General features: G+C 37.8%; 1 protein-coding gene across 1 annotated transcript in view; it reads left to right on the top strand.

The window, feature by feature from the left end:
• Positions 1-21262, top strand: part of LOC119597765 (transmembrane protein 184B-like) — a gene marked incomplete in the record, with an annotated part of 106429 nt that extends 85167 nt beyond the window's left edge. The window contains 9 exon segments of the mRNA XM_037947391.1: positions 4856-5021; positions 5206-5296; positions 5813-5980; positions 6216-6385; positions 6771-6994; positions 7628-7712; positions 11675-11947; positions 14238-14489; positions 16139-21262. Coding sequence (XP_037803319.1) covers positions 4856-5021; positions 5206-5296; positions 5813-5980; positions 6216-6385; positions 6771-6994; positions 7628-7712; positions 11675-11947; positions 14238-14467 — 1407 coding nt within the window.
• Between the last annotated feature and the right edge of the window lie 1238 nt (positions 21263-22500).

Raw genomic sequence — 22500 nt, 5'->3', positions numbered from 1 at the left:
TCCTAATCATCCTTCATCCTTTCTGTTATTCCTTGTCCCTTCTTCTTCCTCCACCTCCTCCTTCCAATTCCTCTCCTCTCATTCTTCAACTTCCTCCTCCTCCTCCTCCTCCTCTTCCTCCTCTTCTTCTTTCTCCTCTTCTTCTTTCTCCTCCTTCTCTTCATCTTCATCCCCATACTCCCCATCTTCTTCTTTTTCCTACCCCTCCTCCTCTTTTTCCTTCTCCTTCTCATCTTTCTCCTTCTCTTCCTTCTTCCATTTCATGTCCGGGAACTTCCTGATGGTATCGGCCGCGCGGTGAGTGCGGGAGGGGAGGGGGGGGACGCGAGCGGGGAGGGTAGTGAAGGGGAGGGGGAGAGGGGGAAGGGGAGGGGGGTGGGAATCGTACTGTCCATTAGTTTAATGGCGGGAGAATAATTAGGTTGTGGTTTGTTGATTTGATTTTCACCCTGAGAGTCGGCGAATCACTCTGTCTCCCCTCTCTCTCTTTCTATCTCTATCTCTATCTCCATCTCCTCCCTCTCACTTACATTAGTGTATATTATTCCCTCCTCTCTCACTTACATTACTGTGTGTGTATTCCCTCCTCTCTCTTCACTTATATTAGTGTGTATGTATTCTCTCCTCTCTCTCACTTACATTACTGTGTGTGTATTCCCTCCTCTCTCTTCACTTACATTGGTGTGTATGTATGTGTGGAAATACATGCGTAGGTGTGTCTGTACGTTTCTCTCTCTCCCACGGTTGTTCGCTCTCTTGGCCCCGCCTCGGCCTGCCCAACCGGAGCCATTACGAGCACCAGCCTCCGCGCCATACAGTGTATACGTGTAGTAAGTAATCCCTGGGGTCCCTGCTCTCCTCTCTCTGCTTGAAGGCGAGGATTGGGGGAGGAGCGTCCTGCAGGAGAGAGATGGTGGGCTGTAGGGCATCCTGCTGGAGAGGGATGCTTCTGGTTTCGAGTGAGATTTTTGAGACTCCTCCTCGGGCGGGAAATGGTTAACCTGTAGCGAAGGATATAATCTTGTCTCGGAACTTCAAGGTTTATTTATTTATTATTTATTGTTTCCTCTGCTGCTCTGCCGGTTCTCCATTTCACTTCATATTGAACCGCACGGGACTCGGCAGGACACAATGGATCGGCACAAGTTGCACATTATTCCCGGATTTTGAGCTCTTGTCATATCTTCCCCACCTTCCTCAATCTCCTCTACCCCCCCCCCCCGCCAATCGATAATAAAACGTGGAGTAGAGATCCCGCAGAGTTTTGTAAATGGCGTCCCCTTTTTTTTGTCTCCTTTTCTTTTTTTACTTGCTCTTTTTTTCTTCTTCCCTCCTCCTCCTCCTCTTCCTCTTTCTTATCCCCCTTCTTCTTCTTCTTCTTCTTCTTCTCCTTCTTCTTCTTCTTCTTCTTCTTCTTCTTCCTCTTCTTCTTCCTCCTCCTCTCTTCCTCCTCCTCCTCTTCCTCTCCTCCTCCTCCTCCTCCTCCTCCTCCTCCTCCTCCTCCTTTTCTTCTTCCTTTTCGTCGTCTCCTTCCCCGCGCGTGTCGTCGATTGTCTGTGGTTTGTTGTTGACGTTTCGCCAGCCGTGGTTCGCTCGGTTGTTTATCATTCTCTTCCTCTCCATTGTTTATCATTCTCTTCCTCTCCACTTTGGGTCTTGGTTTCTGCTCTTTATCGGTTTGTTAATTTTGTGTGTTCATATTCGGCGTTCAGTATTATTAATGGTTATTATTACGAGTATTGTTTATTATTAGTATTATTATTGTTATTATTAGTATTATTGTTAATATTATTATTATTATTATTATCATTGTTAATATTATTATTGTTATTATCATTGTTTATTATTATTACTATTATTGTTATTATTTTATTGTTATCATTATTGTTGTTGTTAATATTATTATTATTGTTGTCGCTGTGGGTTAATTCTCCTTCTCGCCTCCCATGGCCTTTCCCTTCCTCATCCACGGAATTCCAGAAGTCAAGGTCGTTGTGAACGGGTGATGGTAGGCTGGTAGAAGGGGGGGCGGGGGCATGGGGCGGGGGCGGGAAGTGGTGGTGGGCGGTCTTATTGAGACGGATCCATACTATTGATTTCTCGAGACATTTGACGTTGGTGTTGGCCAGCGCCCTCCTCCTCCTCCTCCTCCTCCTCCTCCTCCTCCTCCTCTCTCTGTCTCTCTCACTTTTCTCTGTCTCTCTCACTCACTTCTCTCTGTCTCTCTCACTCACTTCTCTCTGTCTCTCTCACTCACTTCTCTCTCTCTCTCTCTCTCTCTCTCTCTCTCTCTCTCTCTCTCTCTCTCTTCTCTCTTTCTCTTTCTCTCCTTCTCTCTCTCTCTCTCTCTTTCCTGCCTTCTCTTCCTCTCTCTTTTCTCTCTCTCTCTCTTCTCTCTTTTCTCTCTTTCCTCTTCTCTCTCTCCTCTTCTCTTTCTCTTCTCTCTCTTTCTCTCTCTCTCCTCTCTTCTCTCTCTCTCTCTCTCTCTCTTCTCTCTCTTCTCTCTTCTCTCTCTCTCTCTCTTCCTTTCTCTCTTTTCTCTCTCTTTTCTCTCTCTCTCTCTCTCTCTCTCTCTCTCTCTCTCTCTCTCTCTCTCTCTCTCTCTCTCTCTCTCTCTCTCTCTCTTTCTCGTTCTCGTTCTCCCCCTCTCTCTCTCATTATTATTATTATTATTACTATTATTATTATTATTTATTTATTTATTTATTTATTTCATACACAATACTGAAAGCAATTTCCAGTTCTATAGCTTCCTGTATCCTCCTCTTGACAATTCCCCCGCTGCGAGGATCGGGAAGGGGGGGAGGGGGAAGGGTGAAGCAGGAGGGATAGAGTGAGGAGGGGGTGGGAAACAGAGGGGGAGGGAATAGAAGTATGAAGGGGAAGAGAGGGAAAATAGATAAAGGTAATGGTGTGGGGAGGAGAAGCAGAGGAGGGGGAATGGGGAGAAGGAAAAGGGGAGGGGGAGGGGGAGAGGGACGAGGGAATGAGGAGGAGGAGGAGGGGGATGGGGAGAAGGGAAAGGGGAGGGGGAAAGAGGTGTGGGAATGAGGAGGAGGAGGGGGAAGGGGTGAAGGGGAGGGGGAAGGGGGGGACCGAGTTCGGCCAGGCTGAATGATGGATGATACGCTCGGCCTGTGATACTTGTCATGTGGCCTGTGCGCTATGCGGCCGTGGCTCGAGAGAGAGAGTGAGGCAAGGAAAGAGAAACATAAATAAAAAAAGAGAGAGAGAGGGATAGAGGACGAGAGAGAGAAAGAAAGAGGAGAGGGAGTTCAGATTTGTTCTATTATTTTTCGTTGTTTGATACCGTGACTATGTGGTCTGCTCAAAGATGATGATATTAAGCATACTGATGCCTATGATAATATAGTTTTATTTATTTACTCTTTTTTTTTACCAATATTTCTTGTATTAAACTCCTCAGAATGTGTGTTGTTCTATTTTAGTTCAACCATTATTTCATGTCTCGAAATGTGCATAAAAATGATGTATGTGTTGCAAAAGTATGAAACATGTACCATACTGATGTATTGGATGTCGAAATTTGGTCTAAGCACACATTTCGAAATCTCCTTCAAGAGAGGATGTAGTGGTTCACTGCTCTGCAAAGTAACAACAGATGTCTACAGATGACACACATGTCTGCTCTTCTCTCTCCCCGTCTGCTTCTCTCTTCCTCTGATTCTCTCTCTCTCGCTCCACGTCTCCTCCCTCTCTCTCTTCTCTCTCTCTCCTCTCTCTCTCTCCTCTCTCTCCTCTCTCTCTCTCTCTCCTCTCTCTCTCTCTCTCTCTCTCTCTCTCTCTCTCTCTCTCTCTCTCTCTCTCATCCTCCCTCCCTCCCTCCCTCCCCCTCCCTCCCTCCCTCTCATATCTAGATACATATAAGGATATAGAGAGAGTAAAAGGGAGGTAAGGAGAAGTAAAAGAAATTTGAATTGAGAGAGAGAGATTGAGATTGAGATTGAGATTCATCTCACTCTTCCTTTCATTTACCTTTTGTTGCATGGCATTCTCTTCTCCCTCTCTTTCCTCACTCTTCCACTCCCTATCCCTCCTACCTCTCTCACACTCACTCACTCTCTTTCTTTCACTCTCCTTCGCTCCCTCCTCCTTCCCTGCTCACATTCTCTTCCCCTCCCCTCCCCCATGCTTAGCTGCCTTTCATCCCACCTGTTGATCTTCAGGTTGGCATGACAGTAGCCTCCCTGAACGATCTGTGGCCAGCTTTTCATATGTCTTCTTTTTCTTAACAATTTTGCTTTCCAATTTTTTTTTCTTTCTTTTTTCCCTGCAGGTGTTTGTCTTTATTTATATATATTATATATATATATATATATATATATATATATATATATATATATATATATATATATATATATATATATATATATATATATATATATATATATATATATATATATATATATATATATATATTATATATATATATATATATTATATATATATATATATATATATATATATATATATATATATATATATATATATATATAGTTTTGTATGTGTGCATTGTGTGTTTATGTATGTATGTATGGTGTACATGTGCATGAGTGATTGTTTGAGAAGGTGACAATGATTAACCTACTTGGGAAGGAAACATTTTTTCTCTTTCATTGTATCTTACTGAATATCTTGGATATTTATAAAAGATAGTTTTCTTTTGTTTATCTTTGTTGAAATTATCATTACTTCTCTAATGCTTTGATCTTGCTTTATCTTGTTTCATATCTTAGTTATTGTGCTTGATTTCTTTTTTGGGTATATTTCCTCAAGTTATTATTTTTTTTTTTATTCACCTCACACTTCTAACAAGAAACCATTTTTTTTCCAGATCTACCAACACCTGCGATACTACAGCAACCCAGCAGAACAGCGATGGATTGTGCGGATATTGCTGTTCGTGCCCATCTACGCCTTTGACTCCTGGATCTCCCTCCTCTTTTTCAACAAGGACAACTACTACATCTACTTTGACACAATCAGGGACTGCTATGAAGGTATGGCGCGGCGTGTGTGTATACATTTCGCATAGAACGTTGTATGTACTGTTTGACGTAACGTTAATATAGCGCTGAGCTTGAGAGGATTCTTGAAATAGGATATTTATTTTTTATCTCTATGTATTTATTTCTTCTTTCTTTTTTTCTTTTCTTTCCATTTTCACCTCATGTTCCGTTGCAGCATTTGTGATCTACAACTTCTTGAGTCTTTGCTACGAGTACCTTGGAGGAGAAGGCAACATTATGAGCGAGATCAGAGGGAAGCCTATTAGGTGAGTCCTTGTATCATTTATTTTTCTATTCAAATTCTCTCTCTCTTCTTATCCTTCTCCATCCTCTTCTTCATATTCTCTTTCTCTTTCTTTCTTTTCCTTTTCATCCTCTTTCTCCTTGCTCCTCTTCTTCTTCATCTTCTTCTTCTTCTATATCTTTCACCTCCTCCTCCTCCTTTTCCTTTTTCTCCTCCTCCACTTCCTCTTCCTCCTCCTCCTCCTCCTCCTCCTCCCCCTCCCCCTCCCCCTCCCCCTCCCCCTCCCTTTTCGTTCTCCCTCTTCCCTCTCCCCTCCCCTTCCTCTTCGTCGTCCTCCTCTTCCTTTTCTTCCCTTTTCTCATCATCATATTCCTAGTCATAATTTAAACAAAATGTTTATTCTGAGACACACACAGTCAGATTGCATATACTATGTGATACTGATATTTGTTCAAAGAACATTTCTTTTGTGTGAAATATTGCTATGTGTACTCAGTTTAATTAGTTAGTTCCTGTCTAACTGTCTCCTTGCCAACAGATCGTCATGCATGTATGGCACATGCTGCTTGGCAGGGAAGACATACACCATTGGGTTCCTTCGCTTCTGCAAGCAGGCAACCCTGCAGTTTTGCTTTGTAAAGCCAGTGATGGCCTTCATTACGATAATTCTACAGTACTTTGGGAAGTACCAGGATGGTGACTGGAGGTAAGATACCTGTGAAAATTTGTGAATGTACATATGCTTCAGCTGATACTTTTTCACTTAGCCCATGTCTCCTTGGCACCAGGAGACTTCCATACATAGCCTGACAGTTATAGATTATCTCCCTTGTGTAAAGCAGAAATGTCAAGATCACCACAGCAGGATTAGGGGTTATCTAGTGTTAGGGAGATGTAGATGCTGCAGGACTTTTACAACACTTAACCTTTTCCATTGACAGTCCTGAAGGCGGATACCTGTACATTACCATCATCTACAATATCTCAGTGTCGCTTGCCCTGTACAGCCACTTGCTCTTCTATTTTGCCACGAGAGACCTCCTGCAGCCGTTTGAGCCTGTGCTCAAATTCTTCACCATCAAGTCTGTCATCTTTGTCTCATTTTGGCAAGGTAAGAATTTTTTTTTTTAATCTGTGTACATATTTGTAGTTTTAAAAGAATGTGATGGTAATCCTGAAGTAAGTTGGCATAGAATTTGCCACATTTGATGAATAATAAATATATATATATATATATATATATATATATATATATATATATATATATATATATATATATATATATATATAGCATTGGAAATGTTTCCCAAATGTTCAACTTCCAATGGTAAAAAGCTCAAAGGAAAAATATAACCTCAAATTTTAGTTTTTTTTTTTAATATAAAGTATCATCAGACCATGTAACATACTTTGCTAGATGTTACTTTTTGTTATAAGAAGAATTTTTTTATTTTATTGTAATATCTCAGTTCCATAATCTTTGCAAATATCTACAGGTGTATTATTAGCTATCCTTGAAAAGGCCGAAGTTATCAAAGGAAACCCCAACCTGAACACGGGCACAGTCTCTGCTGGATACCAGAACTTCATTATCTGCGTAGAAATGTTCTTCGCCTCTGTTGCCCTGCGCTACGCCTTCCCTTACCAAATCTACGGAGATTTCACTGTTACTGGCACAGGTCGCACAGTCACCATGCAGAGCATTTCGTCATCTCTCAAGGTAAGGGTACAAATATTATTTCTTATGAGGTGTACACCAATACTGGTTGTGATATTGTGTTTATTGATATTGCTCATATTATCATGATCATTACCATTGTTCCTAAAGATTCCTTTGTCTTTAATGTTACGGCATATGAGATGTACACTGACCCAAATGCTGCACTTATTAGCCCATTGAGGCCTACCTGTTTACCCTTTTCCTTAATTACTGGGAAGATCCTTTTTTATTTGCTAATTGTATTGGTAATAATATTAGAGTAATCAAAACGTTTATAATGATGAGTCGGTATTAAATAGCATTAGAAATGTTTTCTTGAAAGTTTAAGAAATCGGGAAATTATGTTGTGGTCTTGTGGGGCCTAATGATTGACTTCATAATGGCGGAACACTTCTAGAGCCAAATGTTTAGACAAAATTCAAAATTTACATAGCAAAATTATGGTGTCAGTGCATATACCCGGTGCCAGTGGATTAATTTTGTTTTGAGTATTACTGTTGTTCTTAGATCTTTTATTTTTTTTACTGATATTGGCTTTATTAGTCTGTGTTTGACTATCCATCTACCTTTCATTTGTGGGTTCTACCAGGCAGAAAGACGTTGTTACTAACAAATGTACAAATTCCCCTGCAGGAGACCATGAATCCCAAGGACATTATGACGGATGCCATCCACAATTTCCACCCACAGTACCAGCAGTATACCCAGTATAGTGCAGGTATTTCATGCCGTCCTTTTTTTTTTTTAAGTATCATCAGATCACGTAACATACTTTGCTAGATGTTACTTTTTGTTATAAGAAGAATTTTTTTATTTTATTTTATTGTAATATCTCAGTGCCATAATCTGGTGTAGAGACCATTGAAGTTGTTATATTTAATCATTTATATGTTGAATCTATATATTTTTTTCTCTATTTATTTTAGTGATTTTTTTTTTTACTATTTTTTGCATAAGGTTTTACTAATTCAATCACATGGAGTAATAAATAGGCTTTATTTCAATAAAGAGTTTTTTTTGTGGAATGCAGCTTGGGCATATTTCACATGTTTTAAGATCCAAGAGATATATATTAATAATCATGTTTGCTCATTAATGTTATCATTGCTGCCTTCCAAACCATTTTTATGTGAGAATTTCTACCTTCTAAAAATATACTGACACTAGTTTGGAATGATGATGTAGGGACTGGAGCATCAATAAGAATTAAGAGTTTGGCAGGGCTTTGAGCTGGCGTCCTCAGAGCAGAAAAGATAATCCCCCTCGGTGTAACCATCAAGGCCATTCCCAGACAACGGCACGTAGGCTAGGGCAGAGGACAAGCATTTGTTTATTTATTTATTTATTTATTCATATATATATATATATATATATATATATATATATATATATATATATATATATATATATATATATATATATATATATATATATATATATATATATATATATATATATATATATATAATAAAATTTTGTGTGTGTGTGTGTGTGTGTGTGTGTGTGTGTGTGTGTGTGTGTGTGTGTGTGTGTGTGTGTGTGTGTGTGTGTGTGTGTGTGTGTGTGTGTGTGTGTGTGTGTGTGTGTTGTTTGTTTGTTTGTTTGTGTATGCGTGTGTGTATGCACGCGCACATGTTCATGTAGGACATAGGCTATCCAAGCTGCAAAATTTGTTTCTGTGACACCCTGCCTTACATGTCTGCAGTCAGGGAATGGTCTTCAGTAGCTCCTACTAACAACAGCATCTTGTTTCAAAGACTTTGCATGTGCTTTCCTCTTTTACAATGAATGTTCAGGCTTTAGTTTCTGAGCCCACTGATCTTGGTGTTAGTCTGTCACATAATCTTTTGTAAAATATGGATTTTTGTTTTATGGTCTTCTAAAGTCGGTAGGTTATTTTAACATGTTGAATGGAGTTAATTGATATGCAAATTATGTATTGCTTTTGCTTATAACATCTATTACCTTTATTATTTCAGTAATTATTAAATGAATCTCTTTTATCTTAGGTAATATTACATTTTCATTTATGATAAGGTTATTAATAATTGCCTATTTGCCATAGTCAGTGATGTATTTTCGCATTTTTTGCATATTATTAATAATTAAGTTTACACCAATTCTAACAATTGCTCTGCATGAGTCCCTAGATAAGAATTTTCTCTCCTCTCTCTCTCTCTCTATCTATCTATCTATCTATCTCTATCTCTATCTCTCTTTCATGTATTTTTTTTTTCTATTTTCCAAAATCATAAAAATTGTAATATGTGAACCAAACAGGGTTGGTCCCAAAATAACTTCTTGTCATGGCTTTGCCACACAGGCTGCAACTCAGTCAGTGCTCGCGTGTTCCTCCAAGAACTGGAACAGGGGTTGGAGGTTGCCAAAGGTGTTGTGTAGATCCTTAAAGACGTTTTCCTCAAATGCGTTGCCTTTGTTCTCTTGGGGCAGTGTTCTGTCTAAGAGAGAGTAGTTAGTAGTAGATGGCTTAGTGGAGGGTAGCCTGTGTTTAGCTGTAGGTAAGCAGCTCTCTTGCGTTCAAACTGGGAACCTCTTGTGTCTTTCCGGTGTAGCTTTCTAGAGAAGTTTTTTAGGCCTAGGGTTAACAGACATCTTGCTAGGTGCATTAGTAACTTTTTTGCAAGTATAACTAAGTACATGAGACTGACTATTGTTGAATAGATAGATAAGTAAAAGAAAGTCATTATGACAGTAAGAATTAAAAGCGTAATTCATTTCACTAGTGATAAATATGTTTTAAGAGATTCACCTCTAGCAGCTATGAATTTACATTTCATTGTCATAGATATATTCATTGTTCTTTCCCTTACTCTGATTTTATGAGTTCTGTCCCTGCAACAACTTTATTCTACACAAAGCAGTGGCTGCAAAAGATTTTAAATGATTCCATATCCTAGTCTAATTAAGGCTGGGATATATTATTTACCTTTTTCTAAGTTTATTGCAAAGTAATTTAAGCTCTTCTGCTCTTAACTCATCCCAAGTTAACCTGTTCTGTCTTAACTAGTCATAACACTGTCATTTGAATTCCATATAGACCTTTTTTCTTCTTCTTCTTCTTCTTTGAGCTCGGTGCTCTGTGACCAGTTAATCTCCCAGCCCTTCCCCTCATTCCCTTCACTTCTGGGACTTTCTCTTTCTTATTTTGTTTTTTGTCTTTTTTTTCTGCTCCAGTCCCTCTCTCCAGGGCTTTGCTGCATTTTATTTTCTACAGTCCATTGGCTTCTATTTTTGGAAGATCATCCAGCTAGCATTTTTGAATACATGCAAATGTTCATTGAAGATTTTTTTTTTTTTTTTTTTCATGATATGGTAATGTATGGTTAAAGATATTTAAATTGTAATAATCTTGGAGTTAACTTTCTCTTCAAATATGCATACATAATAATTGATTCTATGCTTTTACATGTTATAAATTTGCTTATGATATTGAGTTAAAAAAAAGGTGTATTATTGAAATGCAGTATTATCAAATTTAGGTATTATGCAGACATATATATATATACAATTTTTTTTTTCCAAATATTTTTAAGAGGTTATATGTACAAGTGTAAATTCTCAAAATATAGAATAAGTTTCATGTGAAGTAATATCATTTGTTTATGCTTTGGATGTTTAACTAGCATGTTGCTTATTTATTTATAGCTATTACTTTTAAAAAGATATGTCTGCATGTCATGTGATAAATTTTAACCACTTATTTATTATTTAATTCTCTCTCTCTCTCTCTCTCTCTCTCTCTCTCTCTCTCTCTCTCTCTCTCTCTCTCTCTCTCTCTCTCTCTCTCTCTCTCTCTCTCTTTTTTCTCTCTTCTGTTCTCTCTCTCTCTCTTTAGTTTCTCTCTCTCTCTTTCGTTCTCTCTCTCTCTTTCTTTCGTTCTCTCTCTCTCTCTCTCTCTCTCTCTTCTTCTCTCGCTTTCCTCTCTCTCTTTCGTCTCTCTCTCTCTTCCTCTCTCTCTCTCTTCTTTCTATTCTCTCTCTCTCTCTTTCATTCTCTCCGTCTCCTTCTCTCCTCTCTCTCTCTCGTTCTCTCTCTCCTCTCTCTCTCTCTCTTCTTTCTTTCTCTCTCTCTCTCTCTCTCTCTCTTTCTTCTCCTCTCTCTCTTCTTCGTCTCTCTCTCTTTCATTTCCTACTCTCTCTCTTTCTTTCTATCTCTCTCCTCTCTCTCTCTCTCTCTCTCTCTCTCTCTCTCTCTCTCTCTCTCTCTCTCTCTCTCTCTCTCTCTCTCTTTTTTCTCTCCTCTCTTTCTATTTCTCTTTCTGTTTCTCTCTCTCTCTCTCTCTCTCTCTCTCTCTCTCTCTCTCTCTCTCTCTCTCTCTCTCCCCTCCCTCCCTCCCTCTCTCACTCCCTTCCTCCATCCCTCTCCTCCCCTCTTCCCCCCTTCCCCTCTTCCCCCTTTCCTCTTTCGCCTTCCCCCTTCCTTCCACTTTCTTGCAGTCATTCATTTGCTTTCTTTTCTCATCCATCCTTTTTCCCACTAACCCTTTCCTTAATACTCTCCTCTTCTCCTCTCCTTGTCTTCCTAATTTTCATTCTCTCTTTCTCTTAATCCTTTTTTTATTATTGTTGTTTGTACCATTTTTGTTTGAGTAGTCTATGCAAAGCAAGGAATTTGATGAGTTTGTATTCAATAAAGTAATTGTGAATGGAACCCCGTTAGGCGACACCGGCCGTCCAACACAGGTGCTCACGCACAGCTATGACATGGAGGAGCTCCGCCCAGACCTTTTGCCTGTCTCCTCTTCCACCACCACCACCACCACTCTAGCCTCTGACACTCTCCCCACCATCACCACCACCACCAATGCCCCTAGCCAAGTTGGTGGAGGTGGTGGAGGCACGGTAGTCAACTCAGGCCATGGTGTCGTCTCCACCGCAGTCCGAGCACAACAGACCCAGGACCTTGTGAGACTGCCCCCTCCGCCCTCCAAAGGTGCCGTGCCTGTGGTGTGCCTGTGGGAATGACACCCACACTCCAGTGGGGGCGGCCGCCTCGCCCACTGCGGCACACAAGCACTGTTTTCTCGCACTTACACTCATGTTGGGAATTGTCACTTGCAAGCAAAGTTGGATCCTAAGTATTCTGTTTCTCCATTTTCATTTTGAATTGCTTTTATTTTTAAATGGTTATACATTTTGCTGAATTTTATTTGTTTTCTTCATGTACCGTAAATCATTTTACATGTCCATTAATCTTGAAGAGATATATTCCTTCTCTCTTTAATTGAAAATAAGGGAGCTCTAGGTGTAGATGGCAGTTGCATCATGCCACATTGGAATTTACGAATAACCTGCCCTCGGTGATTTGCACAGCCATATGCTGATTGGCGAGAATGATCCAACTTTGGCTTGATCTGTGTGTTAGCAGTAGTTAAGGTTGACTAAATAACATCTTTGATTCTATGTCACTAGTGATGTTTACATCAAAAACCAGCTTACTAATTTATGTTTCATCTCTATGTGTTCTTACAACAATGGTGGTGGGCTGTGTTGGTATGTGATTACAGTATACTTTTATTTGATTTATTATCTTTTTTTTTTTTTTTTTTTTTTTTTTTTTTTTTTTTTTTTTTTTTTTTTTTTCTTTTCTTTTTCTTTTTTTTATACTTAAAAACAGGGGTGGAAAACTTCTTAGTTTATCTCAGTTTATGTGTATGTTAACTTGGTGTTGGACATTTTTTCTTGTCTGTTTTACCCATTAAATTAATTTCCTTCTCTTAACATAGCATCAGATTCATAAATGTTATGAGTGAGGAACAAGTTAATATAAATTGGTTCATCTGAGAGTAATACTATTTTAATGAAATACCAATGTGTGTGTGTGTGTGTGTGTGTGTGTGTGTGTGTGTGTGTGTGTGGTTTTTGTTTGTGTTTTCTTACATGTGTTCTATTTTGTTGTGTCATGTTTTTTGTTGTGTGTGTCTTGTGTGTATCTGTTGTGTAATGTACGTGGTGTGTGTGTGTGTTGTAATGTATGTGTGTGTGTGTGTGTGTTGTGTTGTGTGTGTGTGTACATGTGTGTGTGTGTGTGGTGTGTGTGTGGTGTGTGTTGTGGTGTGTGTGTGTGTGTGTGGTGTGGTGGTGTGTGTGTGTGTGTGTGTACATGTATGTGTGTGTGTGTGTGTGTGTGTGTGTGTGTGTGTGTGTGTGTGTGTGTGTGTGTGTGTGTGGTGTGTGTGTGTGTGTGTGTGTGTGTGTGCGCGTGCTTGCGTGTGTGCATGCATGGGTGTGTGTGTGTTTATGTTTGTGTATATATCTGTATATATGTATATTTAATGATGTCAGGGTATATATTGTCAGGGTATATTTAATGATGTCAGGGTATATCATCTTTCAGCAGAAGAGTGAAGTGCAAAACTTATTTTGTGATAGATCTGTTATTGTGTATATTCTCGTAATGAGAATAGAATTGCAGATCTCACATGTAAGAAAGGTTCATAGAATATGTAAAGGCTCAGTTTGATTAGATTATTGTATGAAGATAAATGATATCATGTGATTGATTTTCCAGTGGCTTTAGCATAACGAACAAATATAAAAGAAAAGAAAAAAAATTGTAAAATGTATTTTGCTCAGTAAATTTCTCTGGACTTTTTTTTTTTCCTTATGTGATTTGAATCTGATCAAGCTTGTTACTTTCTCATTGGAATTCCTACTTCATTGTTTATGCATGACGTGCATTGTTACAGATGTGTGAATTTGCAGCTTAACAGCGTACTAGTTCTTTTTGCGTGTCCTTACTTATATCTGGTCTTTGTCAGAGTCTCGTGTTTTGTGCATGTAAGTTTGCATCTGTCCAGCTTTGTAGATAGTGACTGTATATGCTTTGAGCTTCATTGATTATGATTTTAGCTGTATTTAGCTCAAGTTCAGATCTCATAGTAATCTGTGTTTATTAGGCTCCCCATAATGAATTGCTTTCAAAATGTGAACTTTATATTTTGAGATAATAAAGCATGTTTTTGTTTTTTTTTCTTTCTAAAGAATCAGTTAACTGTTTGTTTGTTTGTGTTTGTATTAATTTATAAAATTCAAGCATGGCTTTAGATGATCATGTTGAATTGCATTTTGTAATTTTCAAAATTGTCTCCTCTTTCACGTCATCTCACAACATGCTTTTTGTTTAATATTGCTGTTCTCTTCACCCCGTTCAGAGCCCCCAGTCAGAATATCCCATCAATTGTGTATATCAGCAGCTGCTAAAGAAAGCTCTCTTGTTGCAGGCGGCACCACCAGAGGGTCAGGACACACTGCAGTCAGCACCTATGATGCTGACGAAGTCCCGCAGTCAAACGGAAGCAATGGAATGGGGGGAATGGGAGGAGGTGGCCTGGGCAATGGGAATGGAGGAGGCCTTGGCGGAAGAGCCCAGAATGGCGGCCGAAACGGCAACGGAAGGGCAGCATATAACGAGAAGACAATGCTCTTAAGCTCAGACGATGAGTTCCAGTGAGGGCAGGGACACTACGGAGGATGTAAGTTGTAAGAGTAGGTTTTCTTGTTTAACCCTTTGGATCCGGATTCTAAGCATACTTGAGCGGCCACTCTGACGGGTGTGGAGCTTGTAGGCCAGGCACACACTAACACTTGTGTGCAGTGACAAGACTCTATTCCTCCCTTTGCAATATTGTTTTCTCTTTTTCTGCATAAGCATTTTTAGCTTTTTTGCCCTTTTCCAATCTCTATGTGTCATTGATTTGTTTTATGCAGATGTTAGTAGACTGTTTTCCGTGCACAAACTCCATCTCATTTATCTAGGTAGTCCATACGTCAGTGACTAATGATAACACTATGTAACATTTTGTTATTTGTGTCTTTTTTTTTTTAATATCAATTTTCTGTAATACAACCTGCGCCACCATTTATGGCGGCCAGAAATGGGATACTGAGCATGGAAATAGTGTCCTCCCTGAAGCAAACACTTTTCCAGTCATGGCTAATGGATGGTACATTCCACACTCAATTATTTATAGAAATAATGCAAAAGCCCCTTCCTAAATGCCAAGTGAGTCTCATCACCCTCCAAGAGCTTTGTGCACTAGCAGTGAGTCATTCCCATCACCCTGGTCTTCAACCGAAAGGCTAGCAACAGCAAGTTTGCATCACCCTGGTCTGCATCTAAATTTTCCTATGACAGCATGTGCACATCACCCACCACTAAAGCCAAATTTTTTCATATTATGATGGTCACGTCAACCTGATCGTACGGGTTAAGTAGTCCCCTACCCCCTTCTCTCCTCTCTCTTCTGTTCTGTCCTCTCTCTCTCTCTCTCTTCTTTCTCAACTTTCTATATCTCCTTTCTCTCTCCTCTCTCTCTCTCTCTCTGTCCTTTCTCTCCTCTCTTTCCTCTCCCTCCTCTTCCTTTCTCTCCTCTAGGCTTATGGCATATACATAAGTCTATTTCTGTTACCAATAGACCACGTGGCTCCAAATTCCAAATAAGAACCATTCATTCAGCGAGGGTGTAGATGACGATGTTATCTGACCTCACTTGACCCGACAGTTGTCACCAGTGCCCGACGTGGTAAGGTCGGCCTAGCCCTCCCCCTCCGGGAGGGTTGACCTGACACGTGACCCCACTTAGACATCATCTTGTGTGTTCCCATACTGTGTGGTACTCTTATCAATAAAGAGTCATGAGTCGTGACTAATGCACATGAGTCGTGACTAATGCACAACTCTCCCTCTCTCACATTTCAGACACAAGGTCTGATTTTTTCCTTTTTTTTCCCCACATTTTCTCTTCTGTTGCTGATTTTGAGCACCTGTTTTTTTTTTTTTTTTTTTTTTTTTTTTTTTTTTTTTTGGGGGGGGGTAAGTTCTTTGTGCATGTGCATTTGTCATATTCCTTATTTCTTCTCGTGTCTTTTTTTTTTTTTTTTTTTTTTATACATATATAGATTACTGAAGATTTTTCATTTTGTAGCTGAAAGCTCTTCAGAGTCATGCAAGCAAAAAAACATCAACATGCAAATATATATGTACACCCATACTCTTTTTTCCCCCAAAAAAAAATACTTTGACTAGAATGCAGGAGACCATATTCAGTATACTTACAAATTAATGTTGTACCTATCTTTATCTTGTATTGTATTAATGTCAGTGTTTTGTATGATTTTTCAGGTTGAGAAGAAACCTTCACTTCCGCTGCTGCCTTTGGGCCAATGCCTTTGCCTGAGGAGCTCCCAGGGACGGGATTCGTGGGACGTTGGGAACTGCCACAATTCTCGGCTTACATTTGTCTTGTCTTGGCTCTACTTTTATGCTGCTGCTGTCATCATTCTCCATTTTTCTTTCAATTCTGTACAACTTCATGTGTTACCTGGGTCTATGTATCTGTCTATCTCTCGCACTTTCTCTCTGCATAGAAATTTATTTGAATTGTGGCTTTGTCCATATTTTGATTGTGAAACTTAATTGGAGCACCTATGGTATTTTTTATTTTTCTTTTTTTTTTTCATGCTCAGGCATCAAGAATTAACCGGTTATTGTATTGGTGCTCCTCATTTTTTTACGTCTTAAAGGATCATAGCACATAAAATAGAAGAGTTCCTGTATATATGGACATTGGAAGCAAAAGTTCCTGGGGTTATTTCAAGCCTGTTTTAAACCTTAATTTTATATTTGCAGTACTTGATGTGTACAATGTTTTTTTTTTTTCTTCTTGTTAAGTTATTTTGAGTTTTTAGTTTTCTCCTTTATATATATATATATATATATCTTTCTAAGTTTGTAAGACTCTACTAGCAGGTGCTAAACAGGTTTGAGATGAAATGTGGAAGGGAAGCTGTTCATTTGTCCCCTCCTTCTGGGGTTCAGAAGGGTAAATGGATGTTATGGATAATTTCCTGGTTTTACCATCCAGTGTTTACAAATATTATTCAAACATGTTTCATAAATGAAGTTGTGATACTGAAAATCTTAAAAAAAAAAAAAAAAATTATTTAATTTCTTAATTTCTTTGATCCCCCCCCCATATGAATAAGAAAGTTTTATTTAGTTTAATCATTCACTCGATATTCTTTCCCCTACCCCCCTTGTCAGAAAGATAAAAGCTTTATTCCTGTCATTCCTTTGATTTTCTTCCCCATATCAGAATGCGACATTCTACTTATACATATATCTGTGTACACCCAGGTATGATTGTTATATGTATAATCTTTTGTAATAACAGATTTACAACTGCTTGTCATATATCAAGACATGTTCAAAATGTATAATGTATTTGTATGACGGGACTCTCTGTACAACATTATAATCTTGGAGAAATAAGCGATAGGAAAGTCACCTTGAGATAATACTCGGGTATTTATGATAACATGAAGGAAGGTCATCTTAACTATTTATTCATTTGTGTGTGTGTTTGGGTGTATGTTGCATCAGCTTTCCTTTCCTTAAGAGTTTTGATGTTCAGTTCTCAAATCATCCATTAGTGTGGAAAAGAATCTTCTTGTTCCTCTGAAAATTTATTGCATCATGGTACATATGTATCTGCTCTGATGGGCGTTGCTTGCCAAGAGGAGGAAACTCACTGTGTGTCCAAAATACTCAACCACAGAGTTTGCTAGTTAGCTAATAAGTGGCAGGAGGATATAAATACAAGGAAATTGTATTGTTAATGCCCAGAAGATTCACATTCCTTGTCTGGCAGTGTCTTATCACGGATTTTGAATTTGATATTTCTCCGGTCCTTGAATGTGAATGTCCTTTTTGACTGGTGTAAACATGAGTTAGTAATGTGGATATTGCAGAACATTACAAAAGCAAGAGAGGAAAATGCAAGGAAATTACTCCAGGTCAAAGCACAGTCATAGACCTTCATACACATTGCTATAGAACACAGATAACAGTAAAGCAGTTAAGATGGTCTTGCTTTTTATAAGTGTTGACAGACATTGCTATAAAAAAAAAGATAAATAAATAAGTAAAAAAAAAAAAAAAAAAATTGGCTTCAAAATTTAGCAATCATAAGAGATGAAAGGAGATGGTGATGTAATCATTACGATGAATAGCAATTGTCGTTGGATTTTTCGTCTCATGGATTGTCATTTAGGTGAACCAAGTGCTATCCTCGCTGGATCTTAAGATTTTCTGGAGGAAGATATAGATGAATATTGGACACTTCAATTGGTGCCTAAAAGATAAATCTGTATAACCCTATCTACATGATCTAATATTATCAGTTTCTGCAGAATATGCAACAGTGTATGATATTGCATATAAATAAAGTTTTTCTTATTTTTTCTGCAATGAAAGATATTCTATAGTTTTGTTGGTAATGATTTTCTAATTTATATACTTTTGTAGTTGTCTTGTCAGGAATTCAAATCAGTTCCTTAAAGATTCAGGGTGCGTTTGATATCATTGATTTCTTCTCTTTTTTATTATGGAAAATTACATATATACATATACATGCACTCACACAAATATTTGTGATTATTCAAACTATTTTTAGTAAGTATTACAGACACCACCACAAAATAAAACACACACAAACTCACCTACATATACACACAAGCGCACACAAACTTGCATGTGCCCCCCCTCCCCAGACACATACACACACATAAGAAAGGGTGCATACATTAACACTTTTGTATACATACATCTAAATGTAAATGACATGTATATATTTCTTCCTGTTTTCCCCCAAGAAATTGCTATTAATGTTATATTACTCACCATTATGTTAGGAGTCTTTCTACAAATATACAAGATGTTAAGATAAGATATAACAATCTGTAATGGCTGTCCAGAACATATTCTGATAAATGTTGTATGTAGTGTATGAATTATGTTGTACTTAAAGAACAGAAAAAAAATATATATATGAATAAAAATTGATGAAACTGAAATAATTTATTCAGTAAACTTGCATGAGAGTTGTTTGGCAAGGTACAAGACTATATAATACAAGATGTTTTGTTGTGGCTATAGTTTCATATAGGTAACATATGGATCTTGTAGAGCTTACTAATCCACACGTCAGAAGTGGCCTTGGACAGTAAGTAAACAAGCTAATCTCTGATTATCAAAATTTGGAGCTTTTTGCAACTCATTTCATTGATAAAAAAAATATATATAAAATGATAATAGATTTTATATATATAAGTATATATATAAATACATTTTTTGTGTGGTTCTTACTAGGCTTGAGTCCTGATTTTCAAATCATTTGAGAGTCTTGGAGGATAATATTTTCAGGACAAAGTAAACGACAGCCTTTCATATCATCCACTGTATCCGGAGGCGCTCGTCTGCTGGTACGTTGTTCTTGGCCATTGCTGAGGTTCCGTTTCTTTTGATATGTCACAAAGTATCCTTCCATGTAACTTTCTCAGTGGAACTGTTGTGTTATTTTTTATAGTTAAGAATAATAAAGGTAGTAAACAGAAGAGTTGCCAAGTGACTCGTATCCCACACATGATTGAAGGGATATTCTCCTGCGACTTACCATGCCAGTGATCTAACTATAAGGAGTAGCAGCTGTACGATGTTCCAAGCCATACTTTCGCTCAGCAATCGTAAAGGAAATTTGCCCAAAACCAAAGAATTTATTTGTACCATTCCATTTTAGATATCCGAGAATTTATGAAAATGGCAACTTTTTTCTTAAGGCAAATTGTAATGCACAAGTCAAACCAATTTTTTTTTTTTTTTTTTTTTTTTATGTATTTTGTTTGTGCCAGTTCTTGTTTTGCTGATGTACTTATTAAAGGAGGGATCTTGTTTGTGTAGGCTAGGCCTCTGATTATATTTTCATATAGCATTGATGTGCTGGTAATCATGTTTCATAATCTATAGGTGTGAAATGAATTAATAATTATTTTTCTTAGTCACTAGATAAATAGAATTTAGCGTAATAACAAATTATTTGGGTCAGAATATATTGGAATTTGTGTATGAATGTTTCTACTGAAGTGTGACTGGAAATTTCAAGTAGCTATATGAGGTGCACCCACAGAATGCGCAGTATGTGGGTCATACAAGCAGTAAGGGCCAGAACACGTAGCTTTTGTATCTTCTTAGTTGTTGATTTTCTGACAGCATATGTAGCACACCAAATGCAAATAGGAAGTGTGATGGAATATAATTATATTTTTTAGCCAGAAAATATGTAAGGGACGAATAAAACTTAATTGTTTACGGGTTTTATCCTTCCCAAGTTTTTGCAATATTTTACCAGCAAGCTTTGATAAGAGAAATATTTTCTTTTATTTTGGTCTTCTCTTTGATTGATAAAATATATTACTTACCCAAGGGTCACCATTGTCCAAGATTATGTTAGATGTTTTTTTTTTCTGTCTCTCTCTCTTTCTTATTTGTAAAAAAAAAATAATTTTGTTTTCTTAGCAGGAAATGAAAGGATAATCTTGTACCAATATGCACATTCAGATTTTTTTCTTCTTCCTCAGATACATAGAGCTTATAAAGTACTAAAGAGGAGGATGCTTCTGATATATAGTAACAAAGCAACCATTTCCCTGTTCTGTAAATATGATTGTATTCTTTATGTGGAGCAAGATAGCTAGGCAGAAGGAACAGTTTTCCAGAGACAGTAGAACACTGTTATACTATAGGTATGATAAGCAGGTTTGGCTCCCTTTCCAAAGTGGCTGAGTAATTATTTAGTCATCCCTTATCATATGCTGATCTTTCTCTGTGGATACACTTGTTATGGCTCATAATTTGAACACAGCATTGACCTCACAAAGTTAGATGTACAAGGGTGCAGTGTGCTGGGAGAATTTCTGATAGGCTTATAGGCAGATGATGATCTGTGGGAATGTGTATATTCATTCAAGAATTTCTTTTCATGTGGTAGATATTTCAAAATGAAAATTTGCTTTATTTTATCACATCTACTTTTATAGCTGTATTTTTAAGCTGTATGTCAACCCTGCTTGTATCTCTTGTCTTGCGATTACTACTTGTTTCTTATTTATTGAAGTGTGGATTTTCCTTTTTCTCTTTTCTGTCCTGTTTCTTTCCTTCTTTCATTTTTGTGTACAAGGTTTCTGCTTCCTGTATTCTGTGATGATTTTATATATATATATATTTTCTTTATTGTCCTTTCTGATACTTCTTTCTTTAATTTCAACAAATTGTTTTTTTAAGTGTCCTGTTTTCCTTTTTATGTTTGCTGGTGTAAAATATTTCTTTCTTTCTTTTTTGTCTCCAGCAAGAACTATTGTGTTTGCTTTCAAATTTGCAAAAAGAAACTAATAAAGATTATCAATTACTTTTTATCAAGTGTATCACCTCACCGCAAGGTTTATATATGCTTTGAAGAATAGCACATTGACTTGCCATATTATTTTTTGAGTACTTCATACAGAACAGATAAACAGCAAGTCTTGTATAGGAACATTCTTGTGTATTCCTGTGACTATTCTCAATCTATCCATTGTGATTATGTGTTTTAATTGTCACCATTGTAATCCTGATATGTTGTAAAAATGCGTTATGTGTAGCATGTAGCCCATAGACATATATATATATATATATATATATAATATATGAGGTATGAAATCATTGGAGTGGCTTCCTTGAACGTTTTATTTCGCCTTTCCTGATGGCCACACTAGGGCTGTCTGGTCGGTGATTATGCAGCCTACAAGAAATATCCTTTCTTAATGTCCAAATTTTTGATTTTTTAGATGTACAGATACTTTCCAATTCCATAAATGCAAAGTGAGACGATTTTATTCATTTCTGAAATATATATTACAGGAATGATCTAATAGTTGTCTAAAAAGACTAAACATGATGGATACTGTTCTCAAACTATGGCAAGAATAAAAAAAAAAAAAAAAGTAAAAAATCCATATTATGGAAATCCAAATTAGTCGTACTCAAAGAGACTTTTCTCAAGACCAAGGAGAATCTCAAGGACCAATGTATGATCATCAAAAAATGGCTGTGAGCAATTCCCTGAAACTAATAACTGCAACGCTTCTTGGGCAATCAACGGTCATGTAACTTTATTGAATACTGTGTGTGGGATGCCTAGGGGCTTGTGAATATAGATCCCCCTAAACCCTTGCTCATTGCTGTCGTGGAGGGCTAAGGAGACAGAGACTGAGGCCTAGTGTAGGGGATCAGCCCTCGCCTCAGCTAATTTTGCATTGTCTTTTCTTCTCTCTCTTTCCTTTTCCTTCTCTTCATCCTCTTCTTCTGTCCACTTCCTAAGGTGTGAGAGCTGTGCTGAAAGGCTGAAAAGGCTGGCTTTGTGTCAGTCTTGAACGGCCTTTGGTATTCCCTTGATTAATCACCGAGCCCTTCCCCTAATGGAGATCATCCTGAGGGGTAGACCATTTCTTCTCCCCACTTATGTCAGGCTCACCATCTCCAATAATAAAGATTTTTTTTACCCTCTTAAGGGGCATTAAGGCTTGTCCCTTCATCAACTACCCTATCAGAATTTGATTTCCCTAGTTTTCCTACCCATGCCTCTCCTATGACCACAGACCCGACCACTGATA

The sequence above is a fragment of the Penaeus monodon genome, chromosome 40 (genome assembly GCF_015228065.2).
Source record: "Penaeus monodon isolate SGIC_2016 chromosome 40, NSTDA_Pmon_1, whole genome shotgun sequence".
NCBI classification, from domain to species: Eukaryota; Metazoa; Arthropoda; class Malacostraca; order Decapoda; family Penaeidae; genus Penaeus; species Penaeus monodon.
This window is presented reverse-complemented; position numbering and strand designations above follow the sequence as displayed.